We start from the raw sequence: 19,061 nt of genomic DNA, 5'->3' as shown, positions 1-19,061 counted from the left end.
AAAGAGGTCAGCAAGCTCTGACAAGCCGAGAGTTGGCAAAAGTACCTACCTGTACGAAGCTTTATTTCTCTGAGAGGCACTTCCTAATTAAAAGTAGTTTTCTTTGGGGGTTTGTATTAATATCCTTTCATGTTTGTGCTCAGTTATTAAAAATACAGAATCCTGATTGTAGGAGACCTTAGTTCTGAGCAAGCGTGATGCTGCGCCTAAGAGGAATGAGGCTCTGAGACTATGAAGCTGTAACTTAGGGACTGCTAATGACCTGAAAATCATGTCTCTGATCTGAAGCTACCGAGTTCAGAAAGAGAAAAGAAACAGGGTCTGGAGCTGGGCAGACCCTGCCCAGTGTCAGCCTAATTGATGGTGAGAACCACGGCCGACCACGACTGACTCTCCCATGATGGGGAAAGGGGCGCCGAGAGGCTTTGGGTCACCACTAACCATCAGGCTGCAGCCTCCAAATTCCAGAACCTCAGGGAACCAGGAGCTGGAATTTGTGCAGGGCCAAAACACAAATTAGTGGTGGGGATTCAGAAGTGAGCACAGTTTCCACTCCACCTCGAAAGAAGGCATTAACGGAGGAAACCGACAACACAGCAGCTGCCAAAACTGAGCAGCTGCCAATGGGGGCCTGAGGGAAGCCCACCCCAACTCCCTCATGCACTGAGTGATGCCGCCGTGTGGGCTGGCTGAGGGAAGGAGAAGATTCCGTCCAAGTCCCTGCCCTCGGGGTACTCAAAGACCAGCAGCTAGGGCAGACGCGTGGAAAATGAGGACAGCACAAAGTCTTATTTCTTACCCCGGGGCTCACGCAACACAGCCCCACTTCCCTCGTTTTGCCAAGAGGGTAGAATGTTGAGCCTGCAATCACAGTCCAATCCTATACATTGCTCACTGTATTTAATGGGAAGGTATTCACTGCCTTGATGCTAAGGGCAAAATTGCAAATAAGAGGAAAATGGCCTGAAAATGCTACTGCTGTGAAGATGGAAGAATCAGGGTCTTGCAAGAGTTTTAGGGACTAAGGACCAGATTCGGAGGTTTTTATTCAAATTCCATTTCCCATATCAGATAGACTCTCAGCCAAGGACTGAGACAGAGCTTTGAGGAGAACTCAAAACTTCACGGAAGTTTTCATTCAGCAGAAAATTCAACACCAAGCGTTCTAGTTAACGGAGTTTTGTCTTCTGGAAGTTTTGTTTTCCTGTAGGGGATTTTTATCTCCAGGCTATGTCAGTGAGCTTCTATATGAACTCAGATGAAATGTTTTCGACCTGAACCAGAGACCACCATGTCCTACATCACATCATGGTGTATTGAGGAAGAGACAAATTCTTTGCAGCATGTGGGTACAGAAGAGAAATGCCTTAAAACAGGATGCCATGCTCCTGGGACACCCCCAGGCTTTTGGGGTGGCCAAGGGGCTCGCTCTGAACAAGAGCTCTTCCACTGCAAGGGACATGACGGGGCTGAGAGCTCACTTAAACCACAGGGGCTCACTGTCCACCAGAGTTCAGAGCATCTCAGTATCTCAGTTCTCAGCAAAACCTCCCTCTGACTGAGCACACTGTTCACCCAGCCCTTTGCACGGCTATTCCCAGCCTCTCTCCAAGCCTTTATCTTTTTTTTTTTCTCATCTGCCAGGGGTTGTTGCCTCTAAAAGCAAAATAATCAAGCAAGCAAAATCACACATAAAAGAAATCCAAATAACACATCAGTGATTTGAACCAAGATCGATTATAAGGACGGATATAGGTGCTGGAGGGAAGTGACAAGAATTCCTGTCTCCCTGTCAGTTTCACCCTTCGGTGTTTAAATGAAGTGGCTGGTCTGCACACCAGGCCACAGATCAAAGAGAAAGGTGGTGGGCAGCAGTAGTGGGCACCTGCATGGCCTTACGGCTCCTCCTGTCACTCCCTTCACTTCCCTGCATCTCACTTCTACCCTTTGTCCAGCAAGCCCGGTCGAGATGGCCTCATGCTGGATCCAGCTGGCCTCTGCAGCCCTGGGCAGTATACATCCCGCTGTCGGCTTCAACCCCTAAGACTCCTGGTGTCCCCTCACCCAGAGAGACAATACCCCACATACCCCAGAGGGGCGGAGGTTCCTTACCGATGGCAGTAGTGAGAAAGGAAACCACTTCAGACTCCTTCCCGTCATTATAGAAAGCCAGGTGCCAGATTCCTGAATCCAAATACTGGATGAAGCCGGTCTCGTGGCTAGAAGGGGGGACGGCTCCCCGAGACTGGCGCTGGGGTCCCTCCAGGCTCCGTGCCTCCTGGGTCAGGAGCCTCCTTCCATCCAGCAGCTCCACAAAGTCAAACTGAAGCACAAAGACAGCATGATTAGCAGTGGGCCTGCTTCACCACCATGCTAAGTTCTTCAGGCTTCTCCCAGGGAGGATGCAGGGAGACACAGATGAAACAGGAGAGAGAGGCCAAAGCGATGCAGAGGTTGACCAACCCACTCCACCTCCTTCCCAGACCCCATTTTGCATGGTGGGACTCTTCTGATCCGCTGCTGAGTGCAGCACAATTAGTAGATTATTTTTAAGTGTCAGTTGGTTGTAATTTGGGGTGTGGAGAGTCTTCCTTTGGCTGACTCTACACCTTTACATCAATCAGGACAGCCATGCTATTTTTTTTTTTTTTCTTTTAGCTATGCTTTTCTGATGGGCATGTGATTAGAATCACAGTCACTTTATGACTGAACTCCTCCGACTCCACGCAGGTGATGGCGGGAGGGAATCCTGGGGATCTAGGATGGGGCCCGGAGCACTCACTGGGTGTGCCTTAAATGTCAGTCAAGTGCAAAGGAAAATCTGAGTTATATCTATCTTCTGTTTGTCAATGATCCTTTCTCAGTGCTCCAGTTTCAGGGCGCAGTTTTAGGGGAACTAAACTGGATTAGTGCAAAACTCCATCAATAATTACATGCTGTGTCAAATAATACAATTTCCAATTGATCCAAGACTGCTAGCATGGAAGACTCGAGGGAAGACAGTCACGTGTGCTAACAACAGGCAGGTGGTGAAGTCCTGCTGCTGCTGCTAAGTCACTTCAGTCATGTCCGACTCTGTGCGACCCCATAGATGGCAGCCCACCAGGCTCCCCCGTCCCTGGGATTCTCCAGGCAAGAACACTGGAGTGGGTTGCCATTTCCTTCTCCAATGCATGAAAGTAAAAAGTCAAAGTGAAGTTGCTCAGTTGTGTCTGACTCTTCGCGACCTCATGGACTGCAGCCAACCGGGCTCCTCCATCCATGGGATTTTCCAGGCAAGAGTACTGGAGTGGGGTGCCATCGCCTTCTCTACTGGCGAGCAAACTGAGCAACTTTCTACCTATCTGTCTTTTAAGGAAAAAAAAAAATGAGTATTTATCCTGTCTCATGTGACAATGTCTAGGGACAGGAAACCTAGGATCAGTAAATAAAGAAATCAGGGGTCCAGGCTCTCTCTACTATTCTGCAATTCCATCCTTAGCAAATGTCTCTACCTTGCTTTTACCTAGAAATTAAGTACCTGCTGGGGGTCACAAAGACTACATTTGGCCAGGGACTGTCTGATGGATGCTTGTGATTCATGTTACTCCAAACTCAGGGCAGGGAGGACCTCACACAAGTCTGCTCTTCACCCACCATGACTGGCAAAGTGTCAGTCATCCTGCTTGAGTTTTAAAGTTTTTCTGGTGCACATGTGTCCGGGTAAATGAGAAACCCTGAAGGAGAGAAGGGATGCAAGAGATGAGGAGGGGATCCTTTATTCTGAGCCAGGTCCTGCACTAGCTGTCTTCTAGATGTGGTTCTCCACTGTTCACAGCAGCCCTGCGCAGTGGGCATTGTTATCAGCATCTGCTAGACAGGAAGCTTTCTCCGAGAGGATGCTACAGGCTTCAGGTTACACAGCTGATAACGAGAGGATTCAAACCCAGGTCCGTTTGACTCCAATGTGTATGCTGTGTTCTCTAGATTGCATTTCTTGGATAATTTAACTTAGGAGACTGGGTCCTAGTAAAAAAGGCTATTGAGAGATTCCCTACAACTCCTTCCTCTTAAAAAGCTCCAAGGACACAGCCCTACTTATCTGAAAGGTAGGATCTGAGAGAGGGCAAATGGATGAATGGACTATAAAGTATGTGAAACTCCCCCCCAAGCTCAAGGATCCCGGTTTCAGCATCAGGTTTCTTGACTTTGGTTAAGATTTGAGGTGGGAGCCCCTGGAGAGGAGAAGGGGACATAGGGTTCTGGTTACCTGTGTGTGTGAAGGAGGAAGGCCTTTTCTGCCATAAATGCCAACCAGAGCCGCCTTTCCCAGAGACACATTGAATTTCAGATGCACAGGATGGTCTATGAACACCTGAGATCTCCAGAAAGTGCCAGGAGGAATCTTCTGGGAAGCCCGTCTCCCCACGTCGATTTCTCCAGAGTCTATAAAACTGTCCTCTGGAAAGAAACTACTGGGCTTTCCTACCAAGACACGGGGAAGGGAAGACAAAAACATCACCGTTAGCCACAAGTGAAACCAGGGATCAGAGTATCTGAACAAGCAGGGCTCTCCTCTGCCTCCCACCTCTTCTCTGCAACATTCCAGGGCCAGCCCACTCCCTGCCCTAGACTCCCCCATTGAGGAGTTAGAATGTCCAGAACTTTTTTTTCCCCAACGATGCTCAAATTGTTCTGCTAAAAATATGCATTCTTCCAAAGCAGAATGGGTCCTCCCCAAGGGCCATCTGTTTACTGCATAATTCTAGAGCTTGTTAAGATATATTTTGATCCTAAAAATAATCACTCGCAGTCACATGAGAATAACTCTGTGCGTCTGTGTACCCGCGTGTGTGTAAAAGCATGCATGCTAAAAAAGAAAAGATAGCGGGAATAAGGTGCTATTAATTTTTCAGCTTAGAATGGCTTCCCTAGCAATGGGAAGCATGATCTGAGCGGAGTCAGATATTTTTCAAGTTCACTAGGATCTGGGAGTCCAATTCTGGGGCTCAGACATGTGGATGAGGGTTTGTGTTGGGAGCAAGGGTAGGGATGGGGGGGAATGAGGAAGAGGGTACATCTGAACAGAGAAAACACTTCTGGAAAAGGCTTCTTTGTCTGGGATGTAGGGCAATGAGTATCGTTGTGCTTAAGGTGGGTAAAGCTGGGGAGATTTTTCAAGGTTAGGCACAAAACTTTTGACATACTTGGATTTCAAACCAGGCCACCAACCCTGCAGGCTACAGGAGTAGGGGCTGGTTGAGAATAAGATCTCTCGCCCAATTCTGTCACCAATCAGGAGAGTGACAGCTTTCTGGGGGCACCTCAAGTGCCAGGAAGGAAGGCTGCTTATCAAACTTCCTCTACATAGTAATTAAACACACTCACACACGAAAAATATAAACCCTAACTTCCTGCCAGACCTCAGCCCTCCGAGGAGTTGGTGGGGGCAGGAGGGGAGAACAGGGGCATTAGAAGACCACCCTTAGGACAAGAACAAGCCAAAATCAAGTCAACGGGCTCCATCTTATTTGTCATCAGAAAGTACCCCCGGGTGTCCTAGTTTCAAGGTTTGTTGTGTTGCTAGAAATGCTGGAAGAGGTACTTTCAAGACCAAGAATCCATCTGTAAAGAAAACACATTTGTGGGAACTTTTTATAAAAAGCATTTGGGGAATAAGAAATTAAAGTGTCTTTTTTTCCTCCCCTAGCTTTGTAAGATTCCTTACAAAGCACATTTGATGCTGAAATGGAGCTTGGCAGGGCATTGTTGTAGTCATCAAATATTTTACTGTTTTAAATAATAAAATTCAATTTTATATGTTAAACTTCTCCATATGTTATCATTCCCTTATAAACTCCTAGGCAGAAACATCAGGTTTTTAGCTTCAAACCGTTAAATGTTATTTTAATTAAAAATATGCCAACAGAAAAGTTAAAACGCACGCTCTCAATAAAAGCACTACTAGTATACTGTCATTAGCATGGGAAAGAGCTTGCATTTAATTCCTTTATGGAAGGAATGTGCCCCAGACTTTTACCTTGAAAATGCAGACACATGCAAACCACGACACTGTGGTTCAAAGTTCGAAGACAGAAGCCAAATTCACAAAGCATTAAGATGGAAGAGAATCATTTTCACATTCTTCCTTATCTGACTTTGGGGTTCCTAATTCCACAATCCTTTTATAGTCCAGGTAGAAAAACAGTTTACCCTTCAGCCTATAATTCTGTTAGGGAAGCAGAACTAGAGGGAGTTAAGACACAAAAGCAGGATGAGTTCTGAGTTTTTTACTCCTAGAAACTGCAAAAAAATAAGCTGGAGACTCCTAATTCCAAAACCTCATCTCCTTGTGAGTGGGTGGGAGTCAGAGCTGATGGGATTTGAGAATTGTCTGCATTCACGTAATTCCTATGTCTGAGAATAAATAATGAAAACTTCTCCCACTTTTTGGCATGCTGTTGGAGAGCCCTGTACTGTTCATTTCTCCTCCAGTGAGCATGTTTTTCAGAGACAGCTATTGAATTAGCCAAGCTTTTAGTTTCACAGGGCAGAGGTCAAGTCCAGAGACTCTCCAGAGGTCTGCAGGCCCAAGAGGCATACATAAATTGGCTCTTACCCTCAGAGGAGTGGCAAAAAGGGAATAAATTGGCTCTTACCCCCAGAGGAGTGGCAAAAAGGGAATAGTCTTTCCTAGCACTCAACTATTTCACCAAAGCTGGAAAAAATGGGGGAAAAAATTACAAAATTTATATTTGGTGTGTATACCATGATATAAAAACAGTAAGTTCTGGTCTAGAGCACAGCACCCCACCAGGACCTTGACTTTCTTGGCTGAAAGAATTAGGAATTAGGAGTCTTGAGCTTATTTTCATGCAGTTTCTATGATGGAGCTTAGGATCTGGAGCTTAGGTTCACAAGTGAGGCTTGTCCTAGAAGTCGCCCTGTCCAGATCCTTAGGGAAGGGGCCATGGCCCTAGTCTTTTAAGGAAAAGTTTGAGAGGGGAAAGACAGTGCCCATCTTGGAATTTAACCTTTATCATTCTTTCCCATCAGTCCCCAGGGGTCCCCACATTGGCTAGGGATGAGATGAAAGTTTCTAGGAGGAGGGACCTGGAGCCTGCCGAGTACCTGTGGCTGGAGGGAAAGAGGCGTGACACTTGCTGGGCTAAGTCAGAGTAAAACCACCTTCATCCTTTTCTGTCTTTCAAAAACCCTTACTGTCTTTCTCTCTCCAGATCTTATAACCTAAGAGTCTTCAGTGTTAATTCTGAGCACCAATATGTGAGCACCAGGATAGAAAATATTCCACGACATGGCAATACCCACCAGTGGTGGAGTAGGGAGAGGGGGCAGAGGGTAGAGGCAGGTGGAGGTGAAAAGTCCTGTGTATCTAACTCTTTTTATCTGTACCTACATTCTGGAACACAATAATAATAACAAATCAGTAGTGGCAATAACAATAAAGATAGAGGTAGTAGTACTAATGGTATTACCTATCATTCATTAAATTTCAACTATGTACTGGGCATTTTTACATATATTGGTATACTTAATCCTCACATTATTAAAATGTATATACTGAAGCTCAGAAAGCGAAAGAAACCATTCAGAGATGAAGCCATTTGGGGTGCCTCTTTATTTATTCGAATATGGCTTCTCAGAACATCAAATTGATAAATTATTAATTAAAACTCTTCAAAGGTCTTTTCAATGGTAGCAGAGTACATTAACCCTCTTTAAGAGTAAAGATCTGATTTAATTCACAGTCCTAGAAGGCTAGATACCAAGGCTAAACCAGGAAGATCCAAGGCCCACTGGAGCACATCCTGCCATCCTGGGATACAAAAAATTGAGTTTTTATGAACTAGGATCCACACATAGACCCCAAAGTTTAAGGGAAACAGTGTCTCAAAACATTCCTAAGGACACAATACAATGAGTGAGTGCCCCAGAGGCTTAACAGAGTACAAAGAGCTTAACTCATAATTAGGGACCCCCAACAGCACGATTAGGCTTCACAAGGCAGATTCTACTGGTAACAGTCCTTTTCTTTACAAAGACATATAGATTCAGGCTTCCCAGAGCAATGCTCTGGAAATACACAATCGTGTCTAAAAGAATTTTCTCAACAAATTGCTGAAATGATTGGCTAGCTCAGTCAAAAATAAGGGAGAGTTGGAAGAACTAAGATCCCATACACTTCCCAAATTCACTGTCTTTATTTTCTTGAACTGAGATTTATCCATATAGGGTCTGAATTCCTAATCAACCAACATTCTCCCCCTCCCTCTACCTTTTTTGGTTCTTTTCAATGCAATAACTCGCACAAAGAATTCTTTAGTTTCCTTAGCAACTGTTTGAAATTTATTTGGTTATCAAAATAAGCTGAGAGCCCAGCTGAGCCTGTATGTAGCAATTTGCATGGTTCAAACTGATGGGCAATTTTGATTTCATTGCAGAAAGAAGAAAATGCTAACCTAGCCCACCAATTAAACCATCAGAAATGCTTGTTTATTCAATGCTTTTCCCCCTTTCTCCATTAATGCATAACATAAGTTCTTGTGGTTTTACTTCGGAAAGCTGCTGTATTTGGTTTCCATCCCATGACAGCTCTGAGATGGTTATAGCCACTTTGAAAATGCAGGATATATTGCAGTTTGATGTTATTCTCAGAGACATGATGAGCCTTTAAAATACTGGGTTCATCATATACTTCATTTGTATAATTAAAAAATACACATCTTTTAAAAATATTCAAGAATGCCCCAAACTCTGTAGAATCTTTGAGGACAGAATATTAATTAGTCTGGAATTCTGAGATTTCTAATGACAGACATGGAATGGCCTGGGATTTAAATGAAGAAGAAGAAAAGGAACTCACATTTATTGAATACTTCCTCATAACCAGTCTTTGGAAAGACAGGTATGAGGCATCCTTGTTCCACAGATGAGGAAACTAAGGCCAAAGGAAATGGAGTGGCAGAGCCAATAAATGGCTGGACCAGGACACAAACCCTGGATTGTCGGGCTCCATGGCCCATCTGTCCTCTTTCTACCACACTGCTTCCCCTAATCACTGTGCAATGGGGCTCTAATCTTCATTTTGGAATCAGCTCTCTTCTCTGATACCCTCAAAGGACAGGAAATGTGTGCTCACATCAGGGTTAGAAGCTTTCCCCCTTGAGATATGTCTAAGGAACGAGATTTTTAACATCACAGTTAAAAAAAGAAATTAAGAACGCTGTGACAGTCTCACATAAACTCTGGGAAGCTTTGTCCTCTGTTTCTCCAGATGGATGTATTTTTTTAAATCACAGTAATTGCTTTCGATGCTGACCACTTTACAGCATCACACTGCATTTTGGGGGTTTGTAAACAGGATTTCCAATTGCATTAGTAATGACAGATAATCCCTTTAAGCAAAAATATTCCAATGAGAGTAAGCCAATAAACTGGTGCAATTTTATCTCTTATCTGCACCTCCTGCTCCTTAGGAAAAACAAAGCAAAATCTGCGCAATCCACAAACTAATTTTATTAGAGTGGGAGATTTTAGATAGACTCAGGTCCTGTTTAGAGATCATACAGAAAATTCACATTTTTCTAAATGAGATCTTTGAGGGTCACCCATATCTTAAATCTGCAGTTGTTGATACTGACCTAAAGACAGTTGTCATTTACGTATTCACTTATGGCATTTGACACTGTAAGCTGACACGGGAATCACAGGGCAACAGGCAGGACCATGGACAGGGCCAACCTAAAAGCTTCTAAAGAAGAATCTGGTTAATCATGCGATGATTCTATTACTAATTGTGCATGTAGAGCTTGTGAATTAGAATGGACCTTAGAGATAATATAGATCAATCACCTCCTTTTAATGAAGAGGAATATGAAGCCGAGAAAGGTTTTCAAGGGATTTGCTTAAGGGCATCACGAGTGGCAGCAGCTGAACTTGAACTCAGGGTTGTAGACTCCTAACCCAGAGTTCTTCCCATGACCCCATCCATCCATGCTCCCTCCATATCCTATTAAGGTGCAAAGCAAGCGTAAGTTATTCAATGTCTTAAGTCTTAAAATCTTTATAAAGGAGAAGACTGGCTTTGCCCATCAAAATAGCAGGCAGAGATTCTGATTGGGCTCTGCGGAAATGCCCTCAGTTTCCTTAAAAATGGTCATTGGTCAAGAGTTGATTTTGGACTGTGAGACCATTCGGAGGTTATGAATAACTGCTGTGACTAGCCACATGCTGCTCTGTTAAGCAAACTGATCACTAGAAGACAGACTCTTAAAAGGACAGGGAAGCTCAGAAGCCGCGACCCAAAGTTAACTGAGATGAGAGGAAAGGCACTGAAGACTGGGGGCAGCTGTGACCACTTTGCTGACTGGGGTAAAACCAGAAAAAAAAAGGGGGTCACATGAGAAGGGATGGTCACACTCCCTAGAATGACAACCAGCCTGGCCCGTGAGCTCAGACCTCCTCGCTGGTGCCAGTTCTTGTGGGTCTGCCACTCCTGGTTGATAGTGACAGAATTTATCAATATGTTGATGGCATGTTAGAAAGACCCCTAAGCAATTTAAAAAATGGGTCTATGGATGTCCCATTCAAGAATGCCAAACCCCAAATGTCACCACCACTTCCATCATTAATACAGAAACATCTGTGTCTCATTGTACAGTGGGGTCCTTATTCACATCTCCTTCATGGTCTTATAACCATGAGGTGAGTCAGGTAGGGCAACTGATGGAGACAGCAAGAGCCCTGCGGCCCACAGACCTGGGCCGTGTCCCAAATTCCAATATTTACTGGCAGTGTGACTCTGGCCAAGTCACTTAATCTATGTGGTCCTTAGTTTTTGCATCTAAAATGGCTGTAAACAATTATATTTACTTCACAGGATCTCCGTGAGAATTAAATGTGAAATGCTCTTCACAAAAAGGTTTGAACAAACATACTGTACAGACACTAACAATTACTGCGACTGTAGATGAGGAAATGAGCTCAGGAAAATTAAGTGACTTGCTCAAGGCAACACAGTAGGAAAATGCTAGAACAGTGGGACTGGTGTTTCCCTTAAACCATAAGGTCCAAGGATATTTCATGTACATCACACCCTCTACCCACCTTGCCACACACCCCACTCTCCAAGAGACGCCCATTCATGCCACGAGGCGGCCCCGGAAGCTGTATCATGATCCCACACCATCAAAGACAGCCGCCCAGCAATGTGAAGGCCCACGATGCTTCCCTCGAGGTATGGGATGAGATGCCGCTGAGCACCATGAGCCCTGCCCAAGCCCCGCAACGAGCTCACAGTGACAAGGAACTGCGATGAAGACATGGGTGGCCCGGCAGCGGCGTGGAGTGCGGGGGGATGGAGGAAGCACCAGGGCATGGAGCTGTGAGTCAGGCACATGGCACGCAGGATGGCGGTCTCTTCGGCTCAAAGGCAGACACAGAGGACTCACGACACGAACAACACAGCAACCCTACCTTCTGCGGCTCCTTTGCCTTTCCTGTCAGGGATCTCTAACCCAGTGCCCCCTGAGGGATACAGGGAGACGTCCGTTGGCACAGGCCAACTGCTGGCTGTGTCCTCCGTGATCTCATACATCTGCCCCTCCATCGGCTGCAGGTGCCAGTTTAGGCCAAACAGGTGCATGGCTGTGGTGAGCAATGAGAAAAGTCATCTTTTTCTGCTGGAGGTGGAAATGGGACTCCCAAGCCATAGGGGAGGGCAGGTGGGGGTGGGGAACATGGGAACTCAGTTCAGTTCAACACAGAGGCCCTGGAGAGAGCTCTGGGTGCTATGGAGGGGGACTGGGCCACAGGGATGACCCAGGCATGGACCCTGCTCTCAAGGGCTCACAGTCTAGGGGTGCAGGGAGAGGGGCAGGATGGGGGAACTTTTAGGAGGTCTAGGCCTTTTGCTTCAAAAGATTAAAAATAATCTACAGGGGAAAACGGCAACTTGTATCACCAAGGCTTAACTTCCTTAATACAAAAATAATGCTTGCAAATAATAAGCAAAGTCCAACCAGCCAGTAGGAGAATAGGCACAGGAGATGCACAGACGGTTGACAGAATAAGAAATGCACCTGGCTCTCAGCTGTATGAAAAGATTCTACACATTACTCAAGGTAGAAGAAATGGAAGTTAGACTTCGAAATATTGTTTTTCACATATGGTTTGGCAAAGATTTTTAGAAGGCTGAAAATATACAGTATTGGAAGAGAACAGAAAATAAGTACTCTCATACTCAGCTGGTTTGGTGTGAGCATAAGCTGGTACAAACCTTACAGAGAGGGCAGTTCGACAAAAGCTATAAAATAAAATATCCATACACTTTACCCTGGAACTCAGAGATTCCAATTCTCCCCCAGATATGCTCACATGCACACAAAATGAGGTTTGTCAGGGCATCCGGTCCTGTCACTCCATGAGAAATAGATGGGGAAACAGTGGAAACAGTGTCAGACTTTATTTTTTTTAGGCTCCAAAATCACTGCAGATGGTGACTGCAGCCATGAAATTAAAAGATGCTTACTCCTTGGAAGAAAAGTTATGACCAACCTAGAGAGCATATTCAAAAGCAGAGACATTACTTTGCTGACTAAGGTCCGTCTAGTCAAGGCTATGGTTTTTCCTGTGGTCATGTATGGATGTGAGAGTTGGACTGTGAAGAAGGCTGAGCACCGAAGAATTGATGCTTTTGAACTGTGGTGTTGGAGAAGACTCTTGAGAGTCCCTTGGACTGCAAGGAGATCCAACCAGTCCATTCTAAAGGAGATCAGCCCTGGGATTTCTTTGGAAGGAATGATGCTAAAGCTGAAGCTCCAGTACTTTGACCACCTCATGCGAAGAGTTGACTCATTGGAAAAGACTCTGATGCTGGGAAGGATTGGGGGCAGGAGGAGAAGGGGATGACAGAGGATGAGATGGCTGGATGGCATCACTGGCTTGATGGACATGAGTCTGAGTGAACTCCGGGAGTTGGTGATGGACAGGGAGGCCTGGCGTTCTGTGATTCACGGGGTGGCAAAGAGTTGGACATGACTGAGCGACTGAACTGAACTGAACAAGGTTATTCACTACAGCATTGTTTGTACTAGCAAAACATTGGAAAGTGAAAGTTGCTCAGTCATGTCCAACTCCTTGCAACCCCCATTGACGATACAGTCCATGGAATTCTCCAGGCTAGAACACTGGAGTGGGTAGCTGTTCCCTTCTCCAGGGGATCTTTCCGACCCAGGGATCAAACCCAGGTCTCCTGCATTACAGGCGGATTCTTTACCAGCTGAGCCACCAGGGAAGCTGAAAACATTGGAAACCAGTCCACAAATAAGGAGCCAGATAAGTTATATTTATCCAATATACTGTGTGTGTGCTTAGTTGTGTCTGACTCTTTGCGACCCCATGGACTATAGCCTGCCAGGCTGCCCTGTCCATGGGATTTCCCAGGCAAGAATACTGGAGTGGTTGCCATTTCCTCCTCCAGGGGATCTTACTCCCCGCCCCGCCCCCGCCCCCAGGGATCAAACCTGCATCTCCTGTGTCTGCTGCATGGCAGGAGGATTCTTTACCTGCTCAGCTACTGGGGAAGCCCATACAATATACTGTGCAACCATAAAAAAGAATGAGAAAACTTTTTTATACAATTTTTGGGAAGGAAAAAGGTAACATGCAGAACACTAATACACCTCCAGTATTCCTGCCTGGAGAATCTCATGGACAGAGGAGCCTGGCAGGCTACAGGCCATAGGGATGCACAGAGCTGGATACACCTGAAGCGATTTCGCACATGCTCAGGAAAAAAATACAAATGGAGGGACATCCCTGGTGGTACATGGATGTGACTCTACCTACCAACGCAGGAGACACAGGTTTGATTCTGGTCTGGGAAGATTCCACATGCCTTGGAGCAACTAAGCCTGTATGCCACAGATACTGCAGCCCGAAAGCCTTTGATATTCCACCTTTGGGTTAAGAAAACGATTCTGTGTATAGAGTCTGAAAGGATATGAAGGACACTGGTAACAGTGGGCACACCCTCTAAAGGAAGTGATGCTAAGGGCCTGGGGAAGGGGACTGATTCACATTTTACATTTCATCACGTATCTGTTGTACATTTTGATTGTCTGCATTTTCGTGATTTCGGGGAATTCTGTGATTTTGATTCGCGTGCATGCATTTCTGTTTTAAAAATATCTTTGCAATGTAGCAACTGCTAAATAGTCTTCTGGAGCAAACTAGAAGAGATCAGTAGACACTAAAGAAAGGATACTGTGCCTTGAGATAGACAATGCTCTAGGCAGCATGTCAGAGAAGGCAATGGCACCCCACTCCAGTACTCTTGCCCGGAAAATCCCATGGATGGAGGAGCCTGGTAGGCTGCAGTCCATGGGGTCGCGAAGAGTTGGACACGACTGAGCGACTTCACTTTCACTTTCCACTTTCATGCATTGGAGAAGGAAATGGCGGCCCACTCCAGTGTTCTTGCCTGGAGAATCCCAGGGATGGGGAAGTCTGGTGGGCTGCCGTCTATGGGGTCGCACAGAGTCGGATATGACTGAAGCGACTTAGCAGCAGCAGCAGCAGCAGGCAGCATGTTTCCAAAAAGGTTTGTGAGCTAGTACAAAGTGAAGGTGCTCAGTCGTGTCCGACTCTTTGCGACCCCATAGACTGCAACCTACCACAGACTGTAGCCTACAGGCTTCTCCATCTAGGCAATTTTCCAGGCCAGAATATTGGAGTAGGTTGCCATTTCCTTCTCCAGAAATGTCTGCTTAAATCCCATTCAGGGTCTAAAACTTGAACCTTATCAACAGTCCATACTTACCCCTTCTGGGAGGCCTTCTCTGATCCCCTACATACAGAGCTAAGTACTACTCCAGTCCCTGACTCCACAGCATCTTGTGCAGTGTCACTCCTTTGCTCAGTTGATGAGCATTTTCTAAAAGTCAGGACCCGTGGCTGACAGTGAGAGCCAGAACCAAATCAGATGCTCCCTGTTTGCAAGAGTTCAGAGGCAGAGGAGATGGACAAGCAACAAAGAACATTCAGAAGGACTGGAAGGCCCAGAGGCGGCGGTGGCTGACCCAGTAAGAGGGCCAGAGGAAGACAGCAAAGAACCGATCGACAAGAAATATGAAGGCCCACTGTAATTGTTTTTAACGAGGACCAATGGCTTGCTAGGCAGTGTCCTGGGTAATTTGCATACATTACCTCTAATCCTCACCCAGCTCTACCAGACCTAATTTACAGATGTGCATACTTAATTAACTCAGGTTAATTAAAGTTATGATAATTACGAAACTATGCTTTCTTGAGTGTTTTCCATGTGCCAGGCATTGTGCTAAAAGCAGTAAATACAGTATTTCCTTTAATTCTCACAACAGTCCTAGAAGGTGATAATCCCATTTTGCTGATGAAAAGACACTAAGACACAAAGACTTCAGTTTACATGGGAGGTTAAATGGCTAACAAGTGGCAGAGTCTAGCCTAGAATCCCAAACTCTGAATCCTGAAGTCACAAACCATCTCCCTCTCCGGCTAGAAAAGACAGGCTCTCCCCACTCTGCCATTCTGCCTCTCATTAGCTTCTTTATCCAACAAGGTGGGTGGGCATTATAAAGACACCCCCCTTTACACAGCAAGCTAACTCTAAGCCTTTCGCATGTCTTTTTAAGGCAGCAACAGAGGATCCTGTGAAGTGGACAGAAAGTTGTGTTATTTAGCCCCAGTTTGTGGAATGGTCACTGATGGTGGTCTTGAGCACCTGTATGACTGTCTTCAAGATGCAAAAACCTGTAGAGAAGAGCGGAGCACAGCACAACCTTCCGACTCCTGGTACAAACAAAACCCACCGAGGACGCACACAAGTTCGGCTTAACCAGGGCCGTGTACACTGGTACCAGAGATGCGATCTGACTCTCTGCTTTCTCTTTGGTTACTATGATGCAGGGGAAAGTGTGCTGGACTGACGGCAAGAAAACTGGCTTTGAATCCTAACTGCCACTTCCCAGCTACAGCATTCTCGTCTGAGAAGTGAGGATAAAGATATTTCAAAGAATTATTACATCATATGTGGTAATATAGGACTTCCTTGATGGCTCAGGTGGTAAAGTGTCTGCCTGCAATGCGGGAGACCCAGGTTCAATCCCTGGGTTGAGAAGATCTGGAGAAGGAAATGACAACCCACTCCAGTACTCTTGCCTGGAAAATCCCATGGATGAAGGAGCCTGGGAGGCTACAGTCCATGTGGTCACAAAGAGTCAGAAACGACTTCACTTTCACTTTTTTCTTTCTATGTGGTAATATGGGCTCCCAGGTGGCTCAGATGGTAAAGAATCTGCCTGGAAAGCAGGAGATCCGGGTTTGGTCCCTGGGTCGGGAAGATCTCCTAGAAAAGGAAATGGCAACCCACTCTAGTATTTTTGCCTGGAAAATCCCAAGGCTGGAGGAGCCTGGCAGGCTACAGTCCATGGGGTCGAAAAGAATCAGACACGACTGAATGACTAACAATTTCACTTCGGGTGATAATATATGGCAAAGCATATTATAAACTCTACCCATGTGTGATTGCTGTATTTTATAACCATTATATCCATAGTGTTGATGATACTGATAAAACAGTAGCTCACATTTATGGAGCACTTTTTAGGTACCAAGCACTCAACGAAGTGCTTCAGACTGCTCCTTACTGTCCCTGTGCAGTTTCTAATAGTAATAAAATTCACCTGCCTGTTAGAAGTGACTATGCTGCTACTTCCGGGGCTGAATTAGCTCACATTTCTGCTTACCTTCTTACTGTTTCAGTCTGTTTATTGGCAACTCCAAAGGTAATGGAGAAATTGCCTGAACTGCGGACAACTCAGATATATGCAGTTAAATGAGCAGGGCTTCGTTCCGTTAGAATCAATGATCTCATCTAAGTGTGCAAAAACAGCCGTCTTGTTAAAAGGTCAGGAGAATTAACTAATCCCACGATGAATAGACTCTCACAGCTTTGTTAAGAGAAACATTTTTATTGTCAAAGCTACCTCTTATTTTAATAAGATGCAAAAGCAAGTTCTTGCTTAAAAAAAAAAAAAAGTAGGCGGAGGGGGAAGAAAAGCCAGTGGAAAAAGTATTCCAGATGAACATGCTAACAAGATCTGGTGTTCCAGGGCAGTTAATTAGGGCACAGCAGCCCACCACTGGACGGGGGAGGCTGTCGGCACCCCTGCTCCTCAGCCTGGCCCCCCACGCCCCACCCAGTGATCATAAACAGAGGCCCCCACAGCTGTGAGGCTGGCAGGTCTCTCAGTCTATCTGTAAGAAGTGCTTCTGGAAACCAGCAGGGGAAGCCAGGTCTGGATCCAGCTGTAACTGGACTCTCAGGAGACACAGCCCTCCAGGAATAATTCTGGAGGCTGGTGGTAGGCAAGTGAGTATGGGGCCACCAAAACTGGGCTGAGAAATGGCGGGCTGGAAGGTAAGATATAGACAGAAGAGAAGGATACAGAGTCAGATGCCAAGTTCCACCAGTAATGTCATCTTAGCGCCAGAATGAAAGGGGCCTTTAACCTGAGATCCGGTCTTAAATATGTCATGCTAGGGGCCCCTCCGTTCTTCTACTGTACTGTTTGATGGGTGGTCAGTTTTACACCCAGTGGAAAGACAGAGGAAGGAAAATGGTTTGCTCTGTTCTCCTCTTGCCAAAGCACACAAAGCTTACTTGCTCAGAGACTGTCCAAAGGAAACACAAGTTCAAGCAACCGTTTTTCTTTGTGCTTGATCATAATAACAACAGTAACTCAAAACCCGGTATAGACTGGAGTGTATACATGCACGTGTGCTGAGTCACTTCAGTCGTGTCCGACCTTTGCAATCCTACGGACTGTAGCCCGCCAGGCTCCTCTGACCGTGGGCATTCTCCAGACAAGAATACTGGAGGAGTGGGTTGCCATTTCCTCCTCCAGGGGATCCTCCCGACCCAGGGATCAAGCCCAGGTCTCTGCAGGTCCTTCACACTAGCGCCACCTGGGAAACCCATCTGGACTGCATGCTACATGCCAAACTCTTAATTTATAGTAATCAATGTAATCCTCATGGAAAGATGGGTTGAAAAACCACTGGCGCATAGGTACAATGGAACTGAGTCAGGAGATGGATGGGCCCCAGGCTGCTCAACTTCTCTCCTGTGGACAGAAACTTCCTAACAGCAGAAACTCTGCAAAGGCAGGATGATGGAGGAGGCTGGGCCCTGCCAGGAGAAGAGATAAAAGACCATGTATTCCTCATTCTCAAAGTCAAGGAGACCGTCCCAACTACACATGCGCAGAAGGGCTCCCTGAAGGTCAAAAGAGAGGGGGTGCTACCCCATAGTAAGTGATGTCAACTCCCCGTAAGTCTCTTTGCCAGAGTCCATCTTGGTTAAGGGATGAACACGCACACAGGGGAGGACCCTGAGACACACCAAATACAGACTCAGAGCCAGGCAAAGCAAAATGACAGGCCAAAGGAAACCAGGAAGACATGCCCCATAAAAGCGATTCAAACCACCACCAGGGCGTGACTCTCTCTCAGCATGTGTCTATCCGCACAGACTGTACTCTCTTTTCCCCCTAGTGAATACTTGTTTTACTACTTTCCATCTTTGCGGGAGTTCTTTTTCTGCAAAGCTGAAGGGCCAGGGCCTTGTCACCACGGGCCTAGTGGCTAGGATTTGGTGCTCTCCCTAACGTGACGTGACCTCAATCTCTGGCCAGGAACCCAAGCCCTGCTTCAAGCCACGGTAGGCTGGGACCAGCAGAGATCAGAACTGAAAAGAAACTGAGCTATGGGGCTATAGTTTTGAGATACTTCAGAGTAAGTTACCTAACACCACAGAGCTGGTAAAAGTTTGAGGTGAAATTTCAAACTCAGGAGTCTGTGTTCCCCAGCCAAGATTCCTCTTTTATATAGTTTACTTTAAATAGAAGATTAAAATGGGTAATACAAAGTTACCAGCAAATAAAGGCTGCAATGAATCTGTGGGGGTCCCCATGGTGATAATATTTCTTACCCCACAGCAGCCCTCACTTACAGCTGTGGAC

At 45.8% G+C, this 19,061-nt stretch overlaps 1 protein-coding gene across 1 annotated transcript in view; it reads right to left on the bottom strand.

Moving 5' to 3' along the window:
* TENM4 (teneurin transmembrane protein 4) overlaps positions 1-19,061 on the bottom strand; it is a 682,188-nt gene that overhangs the window by 205,049 nt on the left and 458,078 nt on the right. Inside the window, exons 9-11 of the mRNA XM_018043333.1 lie at positions 11,476-11,646; positions 4,250-4,464; positions 2,113-2,323 (exon numbers count right to left, since the gene is read on the bottom strand). Of these exons, the coding sequence (XP_017898822.1) occupies positions 2,113-2,323; positions 4,250-4,464; positions 11,476-11,646 (597 nt within the window). The remainder of the gene's footprint in view (positions 1-2,112; positions 2,324-4,249; positions 4,465-11,475; positions 11,647-19,061) is intronic.

This window comes from Capra hircus, chromosome 29, assembly GCF_001704415.2.
Source record: "Capra hircus breed San Clemente chromosome 29, ASM170441v1, whole genome shotgun sequence".
Classification (NCBI taxonomy): domain Eukaryota; kingdom Metazoa; phylum Chordata; class Mammalia; order Artiodactyla; family Bovidae; genus Capra; species Capra hircus.
The sequence above is the reverse complement of the archived record's forward strand: the minus strand, read 5'-3'. Positions and strand labels throughout refer to the sequence as shown.